This window comes from Solea solea, chromosome 2 (assembly GCF_958295425.1).
Source record: "Solea solea chromosome 2, fSolSol10.1, whole genome shotgun sequence".
In the NCBI taxonomy this organism is placed as follows: Eukaryota; Metazoa; Chordata; class Actinopteri; order Pleuronectiformes; family Soleidae; genus Solea; species Solea solea.
Genome location: NC_081135.1, coordinates 35,394,755 through 35,413,054, shown reverse-complemented (window position 1 = coordinate 35,413,054; position 18,300 = coordinate 35,394,755). Strand labels below are relative to the sequence as shown.

At 40.6% G+C, this 18,300-nt stretch overlaps 5 protein-coding genes across 5 annotated transcripts; all 5 read right to left on the bottom strand.

Moving 5' to 3' along the window:
• Nucleotides 1-1,167: 1,167 nt before the first annotated feature.
• LOC131474938 (trace amine-associated receptor 1-like) lies at nucleotides 1,168-2,331 on the bottom strand. Its single transcript, XM_058652674.1, has 2 exons — nucleotides 2,162-2,331; nucleotides 1,168-1,984 (listed from the first exon to the last, which is right to left on the bottom strand). The coding sequence occupies exons 1-2, from the start codon at nucleotides 2,329-2,331 to the stop codon at nucleotides 1,168-1,170; spliced, it is 987 nt and encodes a 328-aa protein (XP_058508657.1).
• Nucleotides 2,332-5,235: 2,904 nt separating this feature from the next.
• Nucleotides 5,236-6,401, bottom strand: LOC131455398 (trace amine-associated receptor 13c-like). Its single transcript, XM_058623005.1, has 2 exons — nucleotides 6,232-6,401; nucleotides 5,236-6,052 (listed from the first exon to the last, which is right to left on the bottom strand). The coding sequence occupies exons 1-2, from the start codon at nucleotides 6,399-6,401 to the stop codon at nucleotides 5,236-5,238; spliced, it is 987 nt and encodes a 328-aa protein (XP_058478988.1).
• Nucleotides 6,402-7,156: 755 nt separating this feature from the next.
• Nucleotides 7,157-9,396, bottom strand: LOC131474930 (trace amine-associated receptor 13c-like). The gene is made up of 3 exons (XM_058652664.1): nucleotides 9,227-9,396; nucleotides 8,240-9,047; nucleotides 7,157-7,192 (listed from the first exon to the last, which is right to left on the bottom strand). The coding sequence occupies exons 1-3, from the start codon at nucleotides 9,394-9,396 to the stop codon at nucleotides 7,157-7,159; spliced, it is 1,014 nt and encodes a 337-aa protein (XP_058508647.1).
• A 2,507-nt stretch (nucleotides 9,397-11,903) lies between these two features.
• Nucleotides 11,904-13,070, bottom strand: LOC131455411 (trace amine-associated receptor 13c-like). Its single transcript, XM_058623018.1, has 2 exons — nucleotides 12,901-13,070; nucleotides 11,904-12,720 (listed from the first exon to the last, which is right to left on the bottom strand). The coding sequence occupies exons 1-2, from the start codon at nucleotides 13,068-13,070 to the stop codon at nucleotides 11,904-11,906; spliced, it is 987 nt and encodes a 328-aa protein (XP_058479001.1).
• A 1,823-nt stretch (nucleotides 13,071-14,893) lies between these two features.
• Nucleotides 14,894-16,145, bottom strand: LOC131455341 (trace amine-associated receptor 8a-like). Its single transcript, XM_058622910.1, has 2 exons — nucleotides 15,952-16,145; nucleotides 14,894-15,713 (listed from the first exon to the last, which is right to left on the bottom strand). Exons 1-2 carry the CDS (start codon nucleotides 16,119-16,121, stop codon nucleotides 14,894-14,896), a joined length of 990 nt encoding a protein of 329 aa, XP_058478893.1. The 5' UTR covers nucleotides 16,122-16,145.
• Nucleotides 16,146-18,300: the final 2,155 nt, after the last annotated feature.

The following is an 18,300-nucleotide window of genomic DNA, read 5'->3' as shown; positions in this document are numbered from 1 at the left end:
ACCGATGCCCAACCCTGGTTACCAGTAAAGATGCCAATTGAGGAACCATACAGAACAGCGTTTCGTGTACAGCCTCTTCAGTCATATACTGTCCTAACCTTTTTTGAGTGAGTTGCATATTGTCACCTTATTTCTTTTAAAATGTATTTTATGCTCTGTGGGGGCCATGCAGTAGAACACGTGGCTAGCACTGTTGCCTCACAGCAAGAAGGTTGCTGGTTTTGCATCTTGGCCTTCCTGTGTGGAGTTTGCATGTTCTCCCTGTGTGTGCATGGTTTTCTCCGGGTTCTTCTAGTTCACTGGTTTCCTCCCACAGTCCAAAAACATGCAGAGGTAAATTAGGCTCTCTAAATTGCCAATAGGTGTTAATGTGAGAGTGAATGGTGTTGTGAAAATTCTAACATGAATAATGAAATAGAGACTTGCTGACAAGATTTTATTTCTTGCAAGAAAGGTCAGTTTGCACACAAGCGATTTGTTAAAACAGGCGAGAAGCAGTATATGCATAATATACAACACAAAGGGTCAGTTTACAACAGAACCACCCAGGGTCCGTTATATACAAGGTTCAGAATAAACCAGTGCCTCTGTAGGCTGGAGCTTGTCAATAATGCCAGAGATTTAATAGTAATAATTTAAAAACTCAAAAAATTGTATTAGTTAGTTTTTTACATTTTTTTTGGACCTCACAAAGAAATAAATACAAGATCACATACACATAATAGAGCGGTCTCCTATTTTTAACACCCCTCCCCCAGAGCAAAACTGATTTAAAATCAAAAAACAATGCAAACTCAAGTAAATCAATACCTGACTGTATGTTAGGATTGGGGACTAATATATACTTTTTTAATTCTTATTTTATTATTACACCTGTGCTTTGAGTCTTTCAAACTACAGGTGACTCAAATTGCATACTATTATTAAATAAAAAAAAAATTGTATGAGAAGTAGACAATGGTTGGGACTGGGGAGAACATTTTCAATGGTTTAGACATGGTAATACAAATTTCATTTTCTTATTACAACTAAAAGTTCCATAAATCTTTTTCTTTTACACATTATGAATTTCACAGGATTGAAACACATTTTTATAGAAGATTTGAATTTGATATTTTAACAAATTCAGTGACAGTCTATCACATTCTGCACCCTCTCGCTCTCTCTCTATAGTACACTGGCATCACGGGAGCCAGGCTGCAGTATCTGAAGTGAAACAATATATTTAATGGTTTTTCTGAACCACAGGTAGAAAAAAACATAAATGATTGGATTAAGACTGGAATTTAAAAACAAGAACCAAATCTCAATGCCTGAAGTTGACCCTCCGATCAAGCCACTTTCAGCTGCAATAGCAAAACTATAATATGGACAGGAGCAGAGAAAAAAAACAATAATTACAATACCGAGAGTCCTGGCTGCTTTAATCTCAGATTTCTTAACTTTTACAGTCTGGGAACGCTCCACTGTGACGACTGCGATGTGAGAGCGCATGGCTCGAGCCTGAGACACAGCCACAAAGAACACTCTGGAATAGAGAATTGCAATAATTAAAATAGGGCCTAAAAAGGTGGCAATAAGATCAACAAGTCCGTCAGCAAAAGGGACAACAACTCCGCACTCTCCGTAGCAAGTCCTAAATATGTCAGGCTGTTTTAATAAATCCCTTAATATCCAAATGCAGTGTACACCAGCAAACATCCAACAAAGACAAACACAGATTTTGACTCTGGTCAGAGTGACTCTGGTGGTGTAAAACATGGGGTCACATATTGCTATATAACGGTCAATCGCTATGAGCACCATGCATCCCACTGAAACACTGACAAAGAGGAAACTTATAAAGATATTTAGAGCACACATTTGGTCACCAAGGAGCCAGCAGCCTTGATAGTGGAGATGAAGTGGCATCTCCAGGAGCCCCATGAGGAAGTCAGAGACAGCCAGAGAGAGAAGGAGGAGGTTGGTGGTGGTGTGGAGCTGCCTGAAATCAGAGAAAATCAACACTGAAACCGTTCATGTTGTATGTAGAAATTGTGTTACAAGCAGTTGTAATAATAATATTACGGAGGACTAGTAAAGCATTAAGTTGCATTTACAGCCACATATGCCATAAAAAAGTGATGCAGCCTATGTAGCCATGTGAAAAAGTTTTGACTGCCTGAAGTGGGAGATAGAGATGATGACCAGCAGGTTAAGAATCACAGTGAACACAATGATGCAGGACATCACAGTGTACATGAGCGTGGTCTCCATGTAAGGACGCCTCATCCTCCTGCACGAGGTGTTGATGTGGGGAAAGCAGAGTTCAGTTTCTTCCGGAGCCTCCATGTCCAGAGAGAGAGAGAGAGGAGACGCTGCTGTGCTCTGACAGCTTCTGATCCAAGGTCTTCACCATACAGCTGATTAATATCTTGTTGATTATCTTGCAACTCACAAGACCAGAGCAAAACAAATGTCCCCTGGTACTCCTGAATGTTCAACCTCAATTCCTCAAGGATAAAAAAAAAACATTTGTAGAAAGTACAACCCCCTTTTTAAGAAAAGTTGGGAAAAGAAAATACAGTACAACTTATATCGAGAATTTAATAATTGACACAAACATTTTGACCTTTTGTTTTGATTACACTTTTAAATAAAATTGTAGAGGGCCACGCAGTTGGTGTAGTGGTTAGAACTCTTGTCTTTGCAGCAAGAAGACCCAGGTTCCCGACCTGGTCGGAATAAGGATGTCTGCATGGAGTGTGCATGTACTCCTCATGTGTGCATGGGTTTTTTCGCCCGGTCCTCTGGTTTCCTCCCACATTTCAAATTCATTCAGTATTTGTATTAGGTAAATTGTACACTCTAAATTGACCATGTGACAGTGACAGGGTGTTTGTCTTTGTGTGTGGCCCTGAACTGTCCAGGGTGTACCTCACCTATTGCTCTATGTGAGCATAGATTTGTAGCTCCTGTGGCAGTGCTCGTCCATTGTGCATCAAATATCGCGGAACCTGGTATGCTCGTGCGTCAGGGTCCTGTAATATCTGGCTTCAACATCGAGTAGGGTTACAAATCTGGACACAGGGAATAGGACGCATTCCTACCAAATAAGAAGAGAACAATGCTACTGCTCCCTCGGACATGTCTGGTTCGAGCGGCTCACATCTGAAAGGCCGGCCGGGCAGGGGAGTCGGGTGTCTGCTAGTTCGTGGGTTACCAGGTCAAGGCTCGGGTGACTATCCTTAGCGACTACTTCTGTTGTTAATCGTATTTTTCTGGTGTTGTGGAAATTCTGACTTGAACAATGAAATAGAGACTTCTGCCGGCCGACAAGTTTTTATGTCTTGACAGAAAGGTTATTCAGCGGTGTTGTGCAAAAAAAGACAACTAACACTGACTGCAGCCAAACATTTATTCCCAAGGACCACCCCACAGGAGGCTGGGAGCATCCCTGAGACTTGGTCAAAAGGGTCTGTGATTTAGTGGTTTTCACATCTTGCTGGAACTGGACTCCCATGGTCATATTGTTTTCTAACTTGGGTAGACCTTGTGAGTTGATACCCCCTTAGGTTCCCGAGCAGGATCAGTAAGGGGATATGGAAATAGGAAGCCACAAATGGTTATCTGATATTAACTGTGGGGACGAAACAGGATGTGGGGGTATCTGTGGCCCTGTGATGGACTGGCAACCTGTCCAGGGTGTAACCTGCCTTTCGCCATATGTCATTTGGGATTGGCACCAGCAGCCCCATGGCCCTCATGTGGAGGATAAAGCGGTAAAAGACGAATATATGAAATAATGAATGAATACGGTTTGTCAGTGAAAACACTGCAAATTGTGTCTTTCCACTTTTAATGGTTACAATTTTTTGTTTTATTGTATTTTTCTGAAAGTGCCCAAATTTATGGAAATGGAATTTGTAAATAAAATCATTCATTCATCTATAATTATTAAGTAAGTAAAGCTTTATTTGTATAGCACCTTTAAGAACAGCAATGTGTAAAGTGCTCTCACATACATAAATAAAAAGAAATACACACATATATACAGTATGAACAAAACAAATGATAATAATGGTCATATTTACATATCATGGTTAAAATGATTTAAGGTGCTTGCAAAGGAAGAAAAGCAATCAGATAAAAGGATAAAATGATAAAAAACACGTCATCACATAAAAGCAAGTCTATAAAAATTAGTTTTTAGAAGAGATTTAAAAGATGACACTGAATTAGCAAGCCTTGTGTCTGTGGGCAGGCCGTTCCAAAGCCGAGGGGGTCTAAAGGAGTAGGCGCGGTCACCCCTGGTTTTGAGCCTCGGCCTCGGAACAGAGAGAGTATGAGAGAGACCCGCCCGCAGATCTAAGTCTGCGAATAGGCTCGTAAGGGGTCAGCATGTCAGTGATGTATTCAGGGGCTAGACCTTGACGAGCCTTAAAAGTGATCAGTAAAATCTTAAAATCAATTCTTAAACGTACGCCAAGATTGGAATAATGTGATGTCATCTGTTAAAACTGGTGAGAAGCAGTATATTTATAATATACAACACAAAGGGTTAGTTTAGAACCACCCAGGGTCCGTTTTACACAAGGTTCAGAATCAACCAGTGCCTCTGTAAGCTGGAGCTTGTCAATAATGTCAGGGATTTAATAGTAATAATTTAAAAACTTAAAAAATTTTATTAGTTAGGTTTTTAAAATGTTTTGGGACCTCACAAATATATAAATACAAGATCAAACACGCATGATAGAGCAGTCTCCTATTTTTAACCCCCCTCCCCCAGAGCAAAACTGATTTGAAATAAAAAAAACAATGCAAACTAAAGTAAATCAATACCAGGCTATAACTGTATGTTAGGATCGGGGACTAATATATACTTTTTTAATTCTCATATTATTATTACACTGGTGCTTTGAGTTGCTTTGAGAACTACATGTGACTCAAATTGTAAAAGTATTCTTGTATGAGAAGTAGACAATGGTGGGGACTGGGGAGAACATTTCCAATGGTTTAGACATGGTGATAAAAATTTCATTTTCTCATTATAACCAAAAAGCAGTTCCATAAATCTCTTCTTTTTTTTTTTTGTTTAACATTATGAAATTCACAGGATTGAAACACATTTTTATAGAAGATTTGAATTTAATATTTTAACAGATTCAGTGCCTCATCTATCACATTCTGCACCGTCTCTCTCTCTCTCTCTCTCTCGCTCTCTCTCTCTCTCTCTCTCTCTCTCTCTCTCTCTCTCTATAGTACACTGGCATCACGGGAGCCAGGCTGAAGTATCTGAAGTGAAACAATGTATTTAATGGTTTTTCTGAACCACAGGTAGAAAAATACATAAATTATCGGGTTAAGACTAGAGTTTATGTACATTAACCAAATCTCAATGCCTGAAGTTGATGCTCCAACCAAGTTGCTTTCAGCTGCAACCGCAAAACTATAATATGGACAGGAGCAGAGAAGAAAAACAATGATTACAATACCGAGAGTCCTGGCTGCTTTAATCTCAGATTTCATTGCTTTTACTGTCTGGGAACGCTCCACTGTGACGACTGCCACGTGAGAGCGCATGGCTCGAGCCTGAGACACAGCCACCACAAACACTCTGGAATAGAGAATTGCAATAATTAAAACGGGGCCTAAAAAGGTGGCAATAAGATCAACAAGTCCTTCAGCAAAAGTGACAACAACTGTGCACTCTCCGTAGCAGGACCTAAATATGTCAGGCTGTTTTAACAAATCCCTTAATATCCAAATGCCGTGTACAGCAGAAAATATCCAACACAGACAAACACAGAGTTTAACTCTGGTCAGAGTGACTCTGGTGGTGTAAAACATGGGGTCACATATTGCGATATAGCGATCGATCGCTATGAGCACCATGCTTCCAACTGAAACACTGACAACGAGGAAACTTAAAAAGATATGCAGAGCACACATTCTGTCACCAATGAGCCAGCAGCCTTGATTGTGGAGATGAAGTGGCATCTCCAGGAGCCCCACGAGGAAGTCAGCGACAGCCAGAGAGAGAAGGAGGAGGTTGGTGGTGGTGTGGAGCTGCCTGAAATCAGAGAAAATCAACACTGAAACCATTCATGTTGTATGTAGAAATTGTGTTACAAGCAGTTGTAATAATAATATTACGGAGGACTAGAAGAGCATCAAGGTGCATTTACAGCCACATTTGCCATAAAAAAGTGATGCAGCCTATGTAGCCATTTGAAAAAGTATTGACTCTGCCTGAAGTGGGAGATAGAGATGATGACCAGCAGGTTAAGAATCACAGTGAGCACAATGATGCAGGACAGCACACTGTACATGAGCGTGGTCTCCATGTAAGGACGCCTCGTCCTCCTGCACGAGGTGTTGATGTGGGGAAAACAGAGTTCAGGTTCCTCCAGAGCCTCCATGTTCAGAGAGAGAGAGAGGAGACGCTGCTGTGCTCTGACAGCTTCTGATCCAAGGTCTTCATCATACAGCTGATTATATTGTGTTGATTTATGTTGCAACTCATGAGACCAGAGCAAAACAAAAGTCCCCTGGTACTCCTGAATGTTCAACCTAAAAGACAAAAAAAAAAAAATTGTAGAAAGTACATCCCCCTATTTAAGAAAGGTTGGGACTAACATATAGTAAGACTTAAATCAAGAGTTTAACAATTCACACAAACCTTTTGACCTTTTGTTTTGATTACACTTTTAAATCATTTGGTAATTGTAGAGGGCCACACAGTTGGTGTAGAGGTTTGCAAGCTTGTCTTTGCAGCATGAAGACCCAGGTTTGGGGGTATCGGTTTGGGGGTCTCAGGTTTCCTCCCACAGTCCAAAAACATGCAATATGGGTATTAGGTAAATTGTACACACTAAATTGACCATAGGTGTGAGATAAGGTGGTTGTTTGTTTATGTGTTTGGCCCTGTGATGGACTGGCAAACTGTCCAGGGTGTACTCCTTCCGATTGCCATTGCCCTATGTCAGCTGAGATTGGCAGCGCTCCCCCCGCAACCCTCTTGTGGAGGATAAAGTGGTAGACGATAAATGGATAGATGGATGGATGGTAATTGTAGATGCAATGTTTACCTATTCTTGCTGTATAAAAGACTTGAGCTCCTAAACATTTTGTGGTAACCATCTGATTCTGCTCCTCATTGATGTCCCATACATTTTCAATAGGACACATATCTGGCAGACAATTTGGAAAACTGTGGGGATGAAACAGGATGTGGGGGTATCTCAAAAGATTCAATATCAAAGAGACTTGAATTTACAATTACAATGGTTATTGGCCTCTATATGTGGCCCTGTGATGGACTGGCAACATGTCCAGGGTGTACCCAGCCATTCGCCCTTTGTCAGGATTGGCACCATCAGCCCCATGACCAAAGCGATAGAAGATGAATGAATGAATTAATTAATTAATTAATTAATTAATATGTTTTGTGAAAAAACTGCAAATCTTGTCTTTGTACTATTATCGGTTAAACAAAGATTCAAGTGATCAAACAAATTACAGATTTTTGTTTTATTGCATTATTCTGAAAGTTTCCAAACTTTCATGGAAATGATGTTTGTAAATAAAATCATCCATTCATCTATAATGTACAACACAAATGGTCAGTTTACAACAGATGGCTGTTTTACACAACAAAGACCAGTGCCTCTGTAAGCTTGAGGTTGTCAATGATGCCAGAGATTTAAGAAGTAATAAATTAAGAATAAGAAAAAATATGTTTTTACATTTGTTTGGACCTCACAAAGAAATAAATACAAGATCACACACACAAAATAGAGCAGTCACTTATTTTCAACACCCCTCCCCCGAAGCAAAAATGCCATTTATATGTCCATTTGTATGAGCAAAACTGATTCAAAATCAAAAAAACAATGCAGACTAAATCAAAACTATGGTATAACTGTATGTTAGGATCAAGGACTAATATATACTTCCTTTTACTCATGAGGCATTAGGTATAATTATATTTAGTAAAAGTATTCTTGTATGAGAAACAGACAATGGTAGTGACTTGGTGATTTCCAATGGTTTAGACATGGTGATACAAATGTTAATTTTCTTATTATAACCAAAAATCAGTTCCATAAATATCTCTTTTTTTTTTTTACACATTATGAAATTCACATGATTGAAACACATTTTTATGAAAGATTTGAATTTAATATTTTAACAGATTCAGTGTCAATCTTTCACATTCTGCACCGTCTCTCTCTCTCTCTCTCTCTCTATATAGTACACTGGCATCACGGGAGCCAGGCTGTAGTATCTGAAGTGAAACAATGTATTTAATTGTTTTTCGGAACCACTGGTAGGAGAAGACATAAATTATAGGATTAAGACTAGAGTTTATGTACATTAACCAAATCTCAATGCCTGAAGTTGACGCCCCAACCAAATTACTTTCAGCTGCAATAGCAAAACTATAATATGGACAGGAGCAGAGAAGAAACACAATAATTACAATACCGAGAGTCCTGGCTGCTTTAATCTCAGATTTCTTAACTTTTACAGTCTGGGAACGCTCCAGTGTGATGACTGCCACGTGAGAGCGCATGGCTCGAGCCTGAGACACAGCCACCACAAACACTCTGGAATAAAGAATTGCAATAATTAAAACAGGGCCTAAAAAAGTGGCAATAAGATCAACAAGTCCTTCAGCAAAAGTGACAACAACTGTGCACTCTCCGTAGCAAGTCCTAAATATGTCAGGCTGTTTTAAAAAATCTCTTAACATCCAAATGCTGTGTACACCAGAAAATATCCAACAAAGACAAACACAGAGTTTAACTCTGGTCAGAGTGACTCTGGTGGTGTAAAACATGGGGTCACATATTGCTATATAGCGGTCGATCGCTATGAGCACCATGCATCCCACTGAAACGCTGACAAGGAGGAAACTTAAAAAGGTATTTAGAGCACACATTCGGTCGCCAAGGATCCAGCAACCTTGATAGTGGAGGAGAAATGGCATCTCCCAGAGACCCATGATGAAGTCAGAGACAGCCAGAGAGAGAAGGAGGAGGTTGGTGGTGGTGTGGAGCCGCCTGAAATCAGAGAAAATCAACACTGAAACCATTCATGTTGTATGTAGAAACTGTGTTACAAGCAGTTGTAATAATAATATTACGGAGGACTAGAAGAGCATCAAGGTGCATTTACAGCCACATATGCCATAAAAAAGTGATGCAGCCTATGAAGCCATGTGAAAAAGTTTGGACTCTGCCTGAAGTGGGAGATAGAGATGATGACCAGCAGGTTAAGAATCACAGTGAGCACAATGATGCAGGACAGCACACTGTACATGAGCATGGTCTCCATGTAAGGACGCCTCGTCCTCCTGCACGAGGTGTTGATGTGGGGAAAACAGAGTCCAGGTTCCTCCAGAGCTTCCATGTTCAGCGAGAGCGAGAGGAGACACTGCTATGCTCTGACAGCTTCTGATCCAAGGTCTTCACCATATATCTGATTTATATTGTTGATTTATCTTGCAAGTCATGAGACCAGAAAAACAAAAGTCTCCTGGTACTCCTGAATGTTCATCCTCAATTCCTAAAGGATGAAAAAAAAAAAAGTGGTAAGCAGCTCTCTTGTCTTTGCAGCATGAAGACCTGGGTTCGCGACCTAGTTGGAGCAAGGGCCTTTCTGCATGGAGTTTGCATGTGCTCCCCGTGTTTGTGTGGGTTTTCTCCTGACGGTCTTCCGGTTTCCTCCTACAGTCCAAAGGCATGCAATATGGGTATAAGATAAATTGAAGACTCTAAATTGACCACATGTGAGAGTGGGTGGTTGTTTGGCTATGTGTGTGGCCCTGTGATGGACTGGCAGACTGTCCAGGGTGTACCCCATCCTATGTCAGCTGAGATTGGCACAGCTCCCCCGCAACCCTCTTGTGGAGGATAAAGTGGTAGAAGATGGATGGATGGTAATTGTAGATGCAATGTTTACCTATTTTTGGTGTATGAAAGACTTGAGCTGCCAAACATGTAACCATCTGATTCGCCTCATGATGTCCCATACATTTTCAATAGGAAACATATCTGGCAGACAGTCAAGCACACTGGGCATGCAGTACACTTGCTGCTTTTTGACCCTCATGCTCATGACAGACATTCTCCTCCAAAGTTTGGCGTCTAAGACTAAAGGCCCTGGTATACTTCTTCACACACCACAGTGCTCATCCCATTGTGCGTCAAATATCACCGCCCCTGGTATACTAACATGCCAGGTTCTTGTAGTATCTGGCTTCACCATCGAGTGGGGGCTGGATGCAGGGAATAGGATGCATCCCTACCAAAAAAGAAGAGAACAATGCTACAACTCCCTTGTTCATGTCTGGTTCGATCGGCTCATATCTGAAAGGCCCGTCGGGCAGGGGAGTCGGGTGTCAGCCAGTTCAAGGGTAACAGGGGTCTGCGGTGATGCCGGCAACCCACCCGATCAGTCTTGAAACATGGACCCAGGAGTTTAACACGCTTGCGAGTCAGAGGGCACACACACCAAACCCCGTAATGCAATGAAAGTGAGGGCTGGCACACACCCGCCGAGGTGGGATCCCGACCCCCTTCTCACGGAGTGGCTGGGTGCACCATCGGCCTGTCTCGTCCTGCAGCATCGGGGAGGGGGAGTGTGAGCTATACGCGCTATAGGACCCGAAAGATGGTGAACTATGCCTGGGCAAGGCGAAGCTAGAGGAAGCTTTTTAAAAGTGGTTGGGACAAAATTGTTGATCATAAATAGTGCTGGGGACATGTCCCCGGCGTATCTGACACCTATGGCCCTTGGAAATAAAATGGTATTGTTTTTTGACAAAGTGTCCGGGTTTTGTTTTTTCAAGTACCGGTTCGAGAACCACTTAATAATAAGCACCAGAACCATTTAAAAAATAAAGAGTAGGCACCGGTATCGGATAAAACCCAACCGATGCCCAACACTGGTTACCAGTAAAGATGCCAATTGAGGAACCATACAGAACAGCTTTTCGTGTACAGCCTCTTCAGTCTTATACTGTCCTAACTTTTTTTGAGTGAGTTGCAAACTTCTTTTAAAATATACATTTTGCTATGTGGGGGCCATACAGTAGAACACATGGCTAGCACTGTTGCCTCACTGCAAGAAGGTTGCTGGTTCGCATCTTGGCCTTCCTGTGTGGAGTTTGCATGTTCTCCCTGTGTGTGCATGGGTTTTCTCCGGGTTCTTCTGGTTCACCAGTTTCCTCCCACAGTCCAAAAACATGCAGAGGTAAATTAGACTCTCTAAATTGCCAATAGGTGATAATGTGAGAGTGAATGGTGTTGTGGAAATTCTCTGTTGCTTGTTGGTGGTGAATAATGAAATAGAGACTTCTGTTGGCCTACACGTTTTTATGACTCGCAAGAAAGGTCAGTCTGCACACGAGCGGTGTTGTGCAACAAAACACAACTAACACTGACTGCAGTCAAACATTTATTCACAAGGACCACACCACAGGAGGCCGGGAGCATCCCTCAGACTTGGTCAAAACGGCCTTTGATTTAGTGGCTTTCACATCTTACTGGAACTGGACTCCCATTGAATTAATATGGTTTGTCAGTTAAAACACTGCAAATCTTGTCTTCATACTTTTATCAGTTAAACAAAGATTAAAGTGATCAAACAAATTACAGATTTTTGTTTTATTGCATTTGTCTGAAAATGTCCCATCTTTTATAGAAATAGGGTTTGTAAATAAAAAATAAATCATCCATAATAAACCACGCAAATGGTCTGTGTACAACAGATGGCCGTTGTACAAAGGGTACAACATTTAAATATTATGAAATTCACAGGATTAAAACACATTTTTTATAAAATATTTGAATTCAAAATTTTAACAAATTCAGTGCCAATCTATCACATTCTGCACCATCTCTCTCTATCTCTCTCTACAGTACACTGGCATCACGGGAGCCAGGCTGCAGTATCTGAAGTGAAACAATGTATTTAATGGTTTTTCTGAACCACAGGTAGAAAAAGACATAAATTATAGGGTTAAGACTAGAGTTTATGAACATTAACCAAATCTCAATGCCTGAAGTTGACCCCCCGACCAAGTTACTTTCAGCTGCAACAGCAAAACTATAATATGGACAGGAGCAGAGAAGAAACACAATAATTACGATACCGAGAGTCCTGGCTGCTTTAATCTCAGATTTCTTAGCTTTTACAGTCTGGGAACGCTCCACTGTGACGACTGCCACGTGAGAGCGCATGGCTCGAGCCTGAGACACAGCCACCACAAACACTCTGGAATAGAGAATTGTAATAATTAAAACAGGGCCTAAAAAGGTGGCAATAAGATCAACAAGTCCTTCAGCAAAGGTGACAACAACTGTGCACTCTCCGTAGCAGGACCTAAATATGTCAGGCTGTTTTAACAAATCCCTCAACATCCAAATGCTGTGTACAGCAGAAAATATCCAACATAGACAAACACAGAGTTTAACTCTGGTCAGAGTGACTCTGGTGGTATAAAACATGGGGTCACATATTGCTATATAACGGTCAATCGCTATGAGCACCATGCATCCCACTGAAATGCTGACAAGGAGGAAACTTAAAAAGATATTTAGAGCACACATTCGGTCACCAAGGAGCCAGCAGCCTTGATTGTGGAGATGAAGTGGCATCTCCAGGAGCCCCATGAGGAAGTCAGAGACAGCCAGAGAGAGAAGGAGGAGGTTGGTGGTGGTGTGGAGCTGCCTGAAATCAGAGAAAATCAACACTGAAAACCATTCATGTTGTATGTAGAAATTGTGTTACAAGCAGTTGTAATAATAATATTACGGAGGACTAGAAGAGCATCAAGGTGCATGTACAGCCACATATGCCATAAAAAAGTGATGCTGCCTATGTAGCCATGTAAAAAAGTGTTGACTCTGCCTGAAGTGGGAGATAGAGATGATGACCAGCAGGTTAAGAATCACAGTGAGCACAATGATGCAGGACAGCACACTGTACATGAGTGTGGTCTCCATGTAAGGACGCCTCGTCCTCCTGCACGAGGTGTTGATGTGGGGAAAACAGAGTTCAGGTTCCTCCAGAGCCTCCATGTTCAGAGAGAGAGAGCAGACGCTGCTGTGCTCTGACAGCTTCTGGTCCAAGGTCTTCATCATACAGCTGATTTATCTTGTTGATTTATTGTGCAACTCATGAGACCAGAGCAAAACAAAAGTCCCCTGGTACTCTTGAATGTTCAAACTCAATTCCTAAAGGATATTAAAAAAAGTATTACCCCCTTTTTAAGAAAAGTTGGGGCAAAAATACAATAAAACTGAAATCAAGATCGTTATAATTCACACAAACTTTTTGATTACATTTTTAAATCATTTATTAATTGTAGAGGGCCACACAGTTGGTGTAGTGGTTAACACTTGTGTCTTTGCAGCAAGAATATGGAGGACGAAAGAAGAATTATGTATAAATAAATAAATAAATGTATGAAAAAATATTTAAATAAATACATAAATAAAAACATCAATAAATGCATAAATAAATAAATACTGGGATACATAAATGCCTACATAAATAAATTAAAGAATAAATAAAAGCTTTACATTTATTTCTACATTTCTGTTCACCTACATTCATTTATTTTTGTATTTCTGTGTCCATATGTTAATGAGGTAATCTCAGTCAACAGCATGATTGGTCAAATCGGAGACCAAGACAAATGCAAATGATCCCACGCCTTCCTACCTGTAACATAACGTTGCTAACCAGCTACATTTAGCGCAATGGCCTCGACCGGGAGGCCACTGACAGACCTGCTTAGTGTTGCCAACTTGGCGAGACAAATCTAGCAAATGTTTCTGGTGTTTTTGGAGACTGTTGTGGTGTTTGGAGACACTCGCGTGAAAGCACGTATCACACTGCAGTTATTGTGCTCAACAACAAGCAGTGGGTGCTGCCGGGATCCCCTCCCAAAAGCACTTGCAGGCGGTCAGTGTGAGCAGACCCTCATCACTCCGTGTCCAGGCTGCGATTTCCGCCGTGGCTTACAGAGTGGGGTGTAAATGTAAATGTTTCTTAACTCAGTCTCACACAAAAATAAATCCAGTTGTCACATTCCACCTTATTTCTAATTCCAAATCACATGTTACTGTTCTCCAAAACGAGCCGGGTCGTAACAATTTATTTATGCATTATACATAAGTCATGTTTCGTCCTCCGTACAAGAGATTTTAGTAATAAATGAAGAATTGTACATTTGAACGCACACACAATTTTGATCTTGCTTTATGTAAGAGAAATCAGAAAAAAATTTGACAGACTTTTTGTCCCTGGACCAAATGCTCATGCTCACAAATGACCCATGACCTGACCCATCAACTGTGATATTCTACATATTACATATACATATACATATGTGTAGACTGTATGCAGACCAACATGGAACAGCTTTGATAATCAACTGCACTGTTTATATAAAATCCTTGTGACCAACAACAATTACGATCTTCAGGAAATTATGAGCAAAACTGATTCAAAAAGCAGTGAAGAAAGATATGCTTTGAAACATGTCACTCCTCCTGCACTGTATTAATGATCTTGTTTTGTTTATACAGTTTAATTATTGTACAAAAAAGAACACATTACGAAACAAATAATATACATTTATTTAGTTATAAAGCAAGATTATGTAAGATGATTTGTTGATAGTGACTAATGACAGTGGTGTATGAAAACAGAAAATAGTGATGACGAAGTGGTATTCATTTAGTATACTATATAGGCAGATTTTTTGTCATGTTAAAAATAGTTTATAAAATGTTTGTGTCCAAATAACAAAAATACTTGACACAACCACCTGATGACATTCAGACATTTGAATTTAATATGTTCACAACAACTTCAGTGTCAGCTCTCTCTCTCTCTACATCACACTCACTTCACGGGAGCCAGGCTGCAGAATCTGAAGTGTAAAAATGTGTTTAATGGTTTTTCTGAACCACGGGTAGAAAAAGACATAAATGATGGGGTTAAGACTGGAGTTCAAATACAAGAACCAAATCTCAATGCCTGACGTTGATGCCCCGACCAAGTTACTCTCAGCAGCAACAGCAAAACAATAATATGGACACGAGCAGAGAAGAAACACGATCACTACAATACCGAGGGTCCTGGCCGCTTTAATCTCAGACTTTGCAGCTTTTACAGTCTGGGAACGCTCCAGTGTGATGCTGGTCACGTGTGAGCGCATGGCCCGAGCCTGAGACACAGCCACCACGAACACTCTCAAATACAGAATTATAATAATCAAAATGGGGCCTAAAAAGGTCGCAATTAGATCGACAAGTCCTTCAGCGAAATTGACAACAACGACACAATCTCCATAGCAGGAGTTATACATGTCAGGTTCTCTCAGGAAATCCCTTAAAATCCAACTGCTGTGTACGAGAGAAAACATCCAGCACAGACAAATGCAGAGTTTAACTCTGGTCAGTGTGACTCTGGTGGTGTAAAACATGGGGTCACAAATTGCTATGTAGCGGTCGACTGATATGAGCACCATGCTTCCCACTGAAACACTGACAACAAGGAAACCTAAAAAGTAATGCATGCCACACATGGCGTCGCCCAAGATCCAGCAGCCTTGGTTGTGGAGGAGAAGAAGTGGCATCTGCAGGAGGCCCACGAGGAAGTCCGCGACAGCCAGAGAGAGGAGGAGGAGGTTGGTGGTGGTGTGGAGCTGCCTGAAATCAGAGAAAATCAACACTGACAACATTTATGTTTGATGTAGAAACTGTATCACACTCAGTTATAATACTAGGAGAACTAGGAGAGCAGACCAGTGGATTTACAGCAACTGTGAAAAAAATAAAGATTATTCAAAATATTTTTCATTTGAGACTTAAACTTGATATCATTCAGCCCATGAAATGAAACACAAGTGTATTTTTAAGCCGTGTGGAGAAGAAATGTTGACTCTACTTGAAGTGAGAGATAGAGATGATGACCAGCAGGTTCAGAATCACAGTGAATACAGTGATGCATGCCAGCACACTATTAATGAGGGTGGTTTCCACATAAGGACGTGCTGTCCTCCTGCAGGATGTGTTCATTTGGGGAAAGCAGAGTTCAGCTTCATCCAGAGCCCCCATGTTCAGAGAGGAGACGCTGCTGTGCCCTGACAGCTTCCTGAGCCGTGGTCTTCATCACGCAGCTGATTTATGGCTTTCCTCTCCCATCTCGTCATGAAAGAAAATCAGTCCCCTGATACCTCATGAATGTACAACTGTGCTGCTTTAAAATCATGTAGGAAAAGAAAGTGTATGGATTTTTTTTCATACTTTAAACCACTATTTTACCACACTATTATTTTATAACCATCTGATTCAAGGTCCAGTGTGTAAGAATTACACAATCTAATGGTGAGAATGCATATTGGAGTAAACAAAGGATGTCTCATTTTCCCAAATCTGGTGGCCTCCATCGTTCTTGTTGTGCTTTCACTTCAAGACACACTCTCTGCCTGGTTTATCCATCCATAAAGCAGTAAAAAGTAAAGCTCCAATTTCTTCGTTGAGTGCATTTGCATGCATGTTAAAAGTCTGATTTTAGTTATATTAAGACAATAATCCAGTTTTCTTAATGTCATGTAAACGCGTTAGTCCGATGATTAAAATCGACCTAGTCTTAGTTGGACTAATATACCTGGATAATACGATTCATAGTCCGATTACTCCTGCATGTATAAGCTTACTCGGACTTGGTGTTCTGTGCATGCACATTTCTCCCCCGCTCTTTGACACGGAAGAAGAAGGAGACGACATATAAACTGCAGTACTGTCACCGGAAAACAACAAACAAGTAAGGGAAACTGGAAAGTGATTCAATAGGCACTAGCTTATAGAGAGACACGGCGCCAGACAGAGTCAGACATACACGGCCAATAAATCGTTTTCCTCCTCGGTGTGTGTACTCATACTCTGCAAGTTGTCCCATTGCCTGTCTTAATCAGACTAAGCCCTTAGCTCGAGGGCTTAGTCTGGCTGACTGTACTGACTGACCATCTTTTGACCAAAACAAGAGCAGAGCACACCACCCACTGGACTGGAATATGTTTTGCTAGGGCTGCATCCACATAGACTACTATCAGGTCACAGGGCCTTTTAAATCATTCAGACCCTAAATGTTACACTCTGGACCTTTTAAATTCTCTCTCTTTTTATTCTAAATGTTTTTGATTCATGGAAATGATCTCTGGACCCCACTTCTGTGTTTTAGGAACCACTCAGTTGATCTCAACCCCTAGTTTGGGAACCATTGCTCCACTTTTGAGGCTGTGGAGGGACCCTCTTGCTGTCGGTCACCAGTGCCAACCACTGTAAAAACACACAGCAATGATTTCCTTTCACCCATATTCATTTTATGATCATACTGAAAACCTTTACTGTTAGTTTGTGTTTTTTTTTAGTTTTTTTTAATAAATATGAGGTTATTGTGACATTTTATTCAAGACAACTAGGTTAGAGTCATCTGCAGTCATCAGAGAGTTGACACAGTATCATAACATAACCGGCAAATATTTGAATTGACTCCAAAGACAAGTGCAGATCTGCACCAAAATATATAGGATGTATTGCATTTCCAGTGATTTGAAAATTAATTGCATGTCTTTTATTTTCCAGAACAGGTTTCTCCATGAAGTTTGGAAGACAATGGCATGTTGGTACATATATACATATATAAAAGCAATTATGAAGTATATAAAGTATGATGGCCACACATTTAGACTCTCATGTGACGTTAAATTTATAAATTAAACAACAACAACATGAAGATAATGATGTGCACACACAGGTATGACCAGGTACATTATGTTTAGGTCAGTTTTTCCACTGGAAAAATGGACAGACTGTGTTATATATGTGCTCAGTGAAACTGAGAATGAAGTCCACTTCATAGGTCAAATGTTCTTATCTTGAGGCCGGTTGACCATGAAAAAACTGAGCGGAACCTTTTTGTGGTAGGGTTTATTTTCAAGCTTGGGAGAAAAGGCATCTGTAATGTATTTAACCACCATTTGCATGTATGTATTATCTGATCTCCTCTCTATTTACTCTACACATTGCATGAGTTTTACAGTGAAAATAAAAAACAGAATAGCAAAAAAAACAAAAAACACCTGTCAATGATGATGCACATTAACTATAGGATTTGCAAGTAAATGGTATAGACACTGTGTGTGTGTTTATTGAAGCCTCTACATGTCAGATCAGGGCCTGTGTGGTTAGACTTTTCATGTTTTGTGCTTATTTACTTCTCCCTTTTCCTCTA

What these genes read in the sequence shown, in the direction of transcription:
- LOC131455398 (XM_058623005.1), bottom strand. Translation starts at nt 6,401, where the DNA reads ATGGAGGCTCTGGAGGAACCTGAACTCTGTTTTCCCCACATCAACACC. An exon ending in ATCTCTATCTCCCACTTCAG is followed by an intron (nt 6,053 to 6,231) that starts GCAGAGTCAATA and finishes CTCTGATTTCAG; the next exon opens with GCAGCTCCACACCACCACCA.
- LOC131474930 (XM_058652664.1), bottom strand. Translation starts at nt 9,396, where the DNA reads ATGGAAGCTCTGGAGGAACCTGGACTCTGTTTTCCCCACATCAACACC. An exon ending in ATCTCTATCTCCCACTTCAG is followed by an intron (nt 9,048 to 9,226) that starts GCAGAGTCCAAA and finishes CTCTGATTTCAG; the next exon opens with GCGGCTCCACACCACCACCA. An exon ending in CTGGCTCCCGTGATGCCAGT is followed by an intron (nt 7,193 to 8,239) that starts GTACTATATAGA and finishes TCATCCCCACAG; the next exon opens with TTTTCCAAATTGTCTGCCAG.
- LOC131474938 (XM_058652674.1), bottom strand. Translation starts at nt 2,331, where the DNA reads ATGGAGGCTCCGGAAGAAACTGAACTCTGCTTTCCCCACATCAACACC. An exon ending in ATCTCTATCTCCCACTTCAG is followed by an intron (nt 1,985 to 2,161) that starts GCAGTCAAAACT and finishes CTCTGATTTCAG; the next exon opens with GCAGCTCCACACCACCACCA.
- LOC131455341 (XM_058622910.1), bottom strand. Translation starts at nt 16,121, where the DNA reads ATGGGGGCTCTGGATGAAGCTGAACTCTGCTTTCCCCAAATGAACACA. An exon ending in ATCTCTATCTCTCACTTCAA is followed by an intron (nt 15,714 to 15,951) that starts GTAGAGTCAACA and finishes CTCTGATTTCAG; the next exon opens with GCAGCTCCACACCACCACCA.
- LOC131455411 (XM_058623018.1), bottom strand. Translation starts at nt 13,070, where the DNA reads ATGGAGGCTCTGGAGGAACCTGAACTCTGTTTTCCCCACATCAACACC. An exon ending in ATCTCTATCTCCCACTTCAG is followed by an intron (nt 12,721 to 12,900) that starts GCAGAGTCAACA and finishes CTCTGATTTCAG; the next exon opens with GCAGCTCCACACCACCACCA.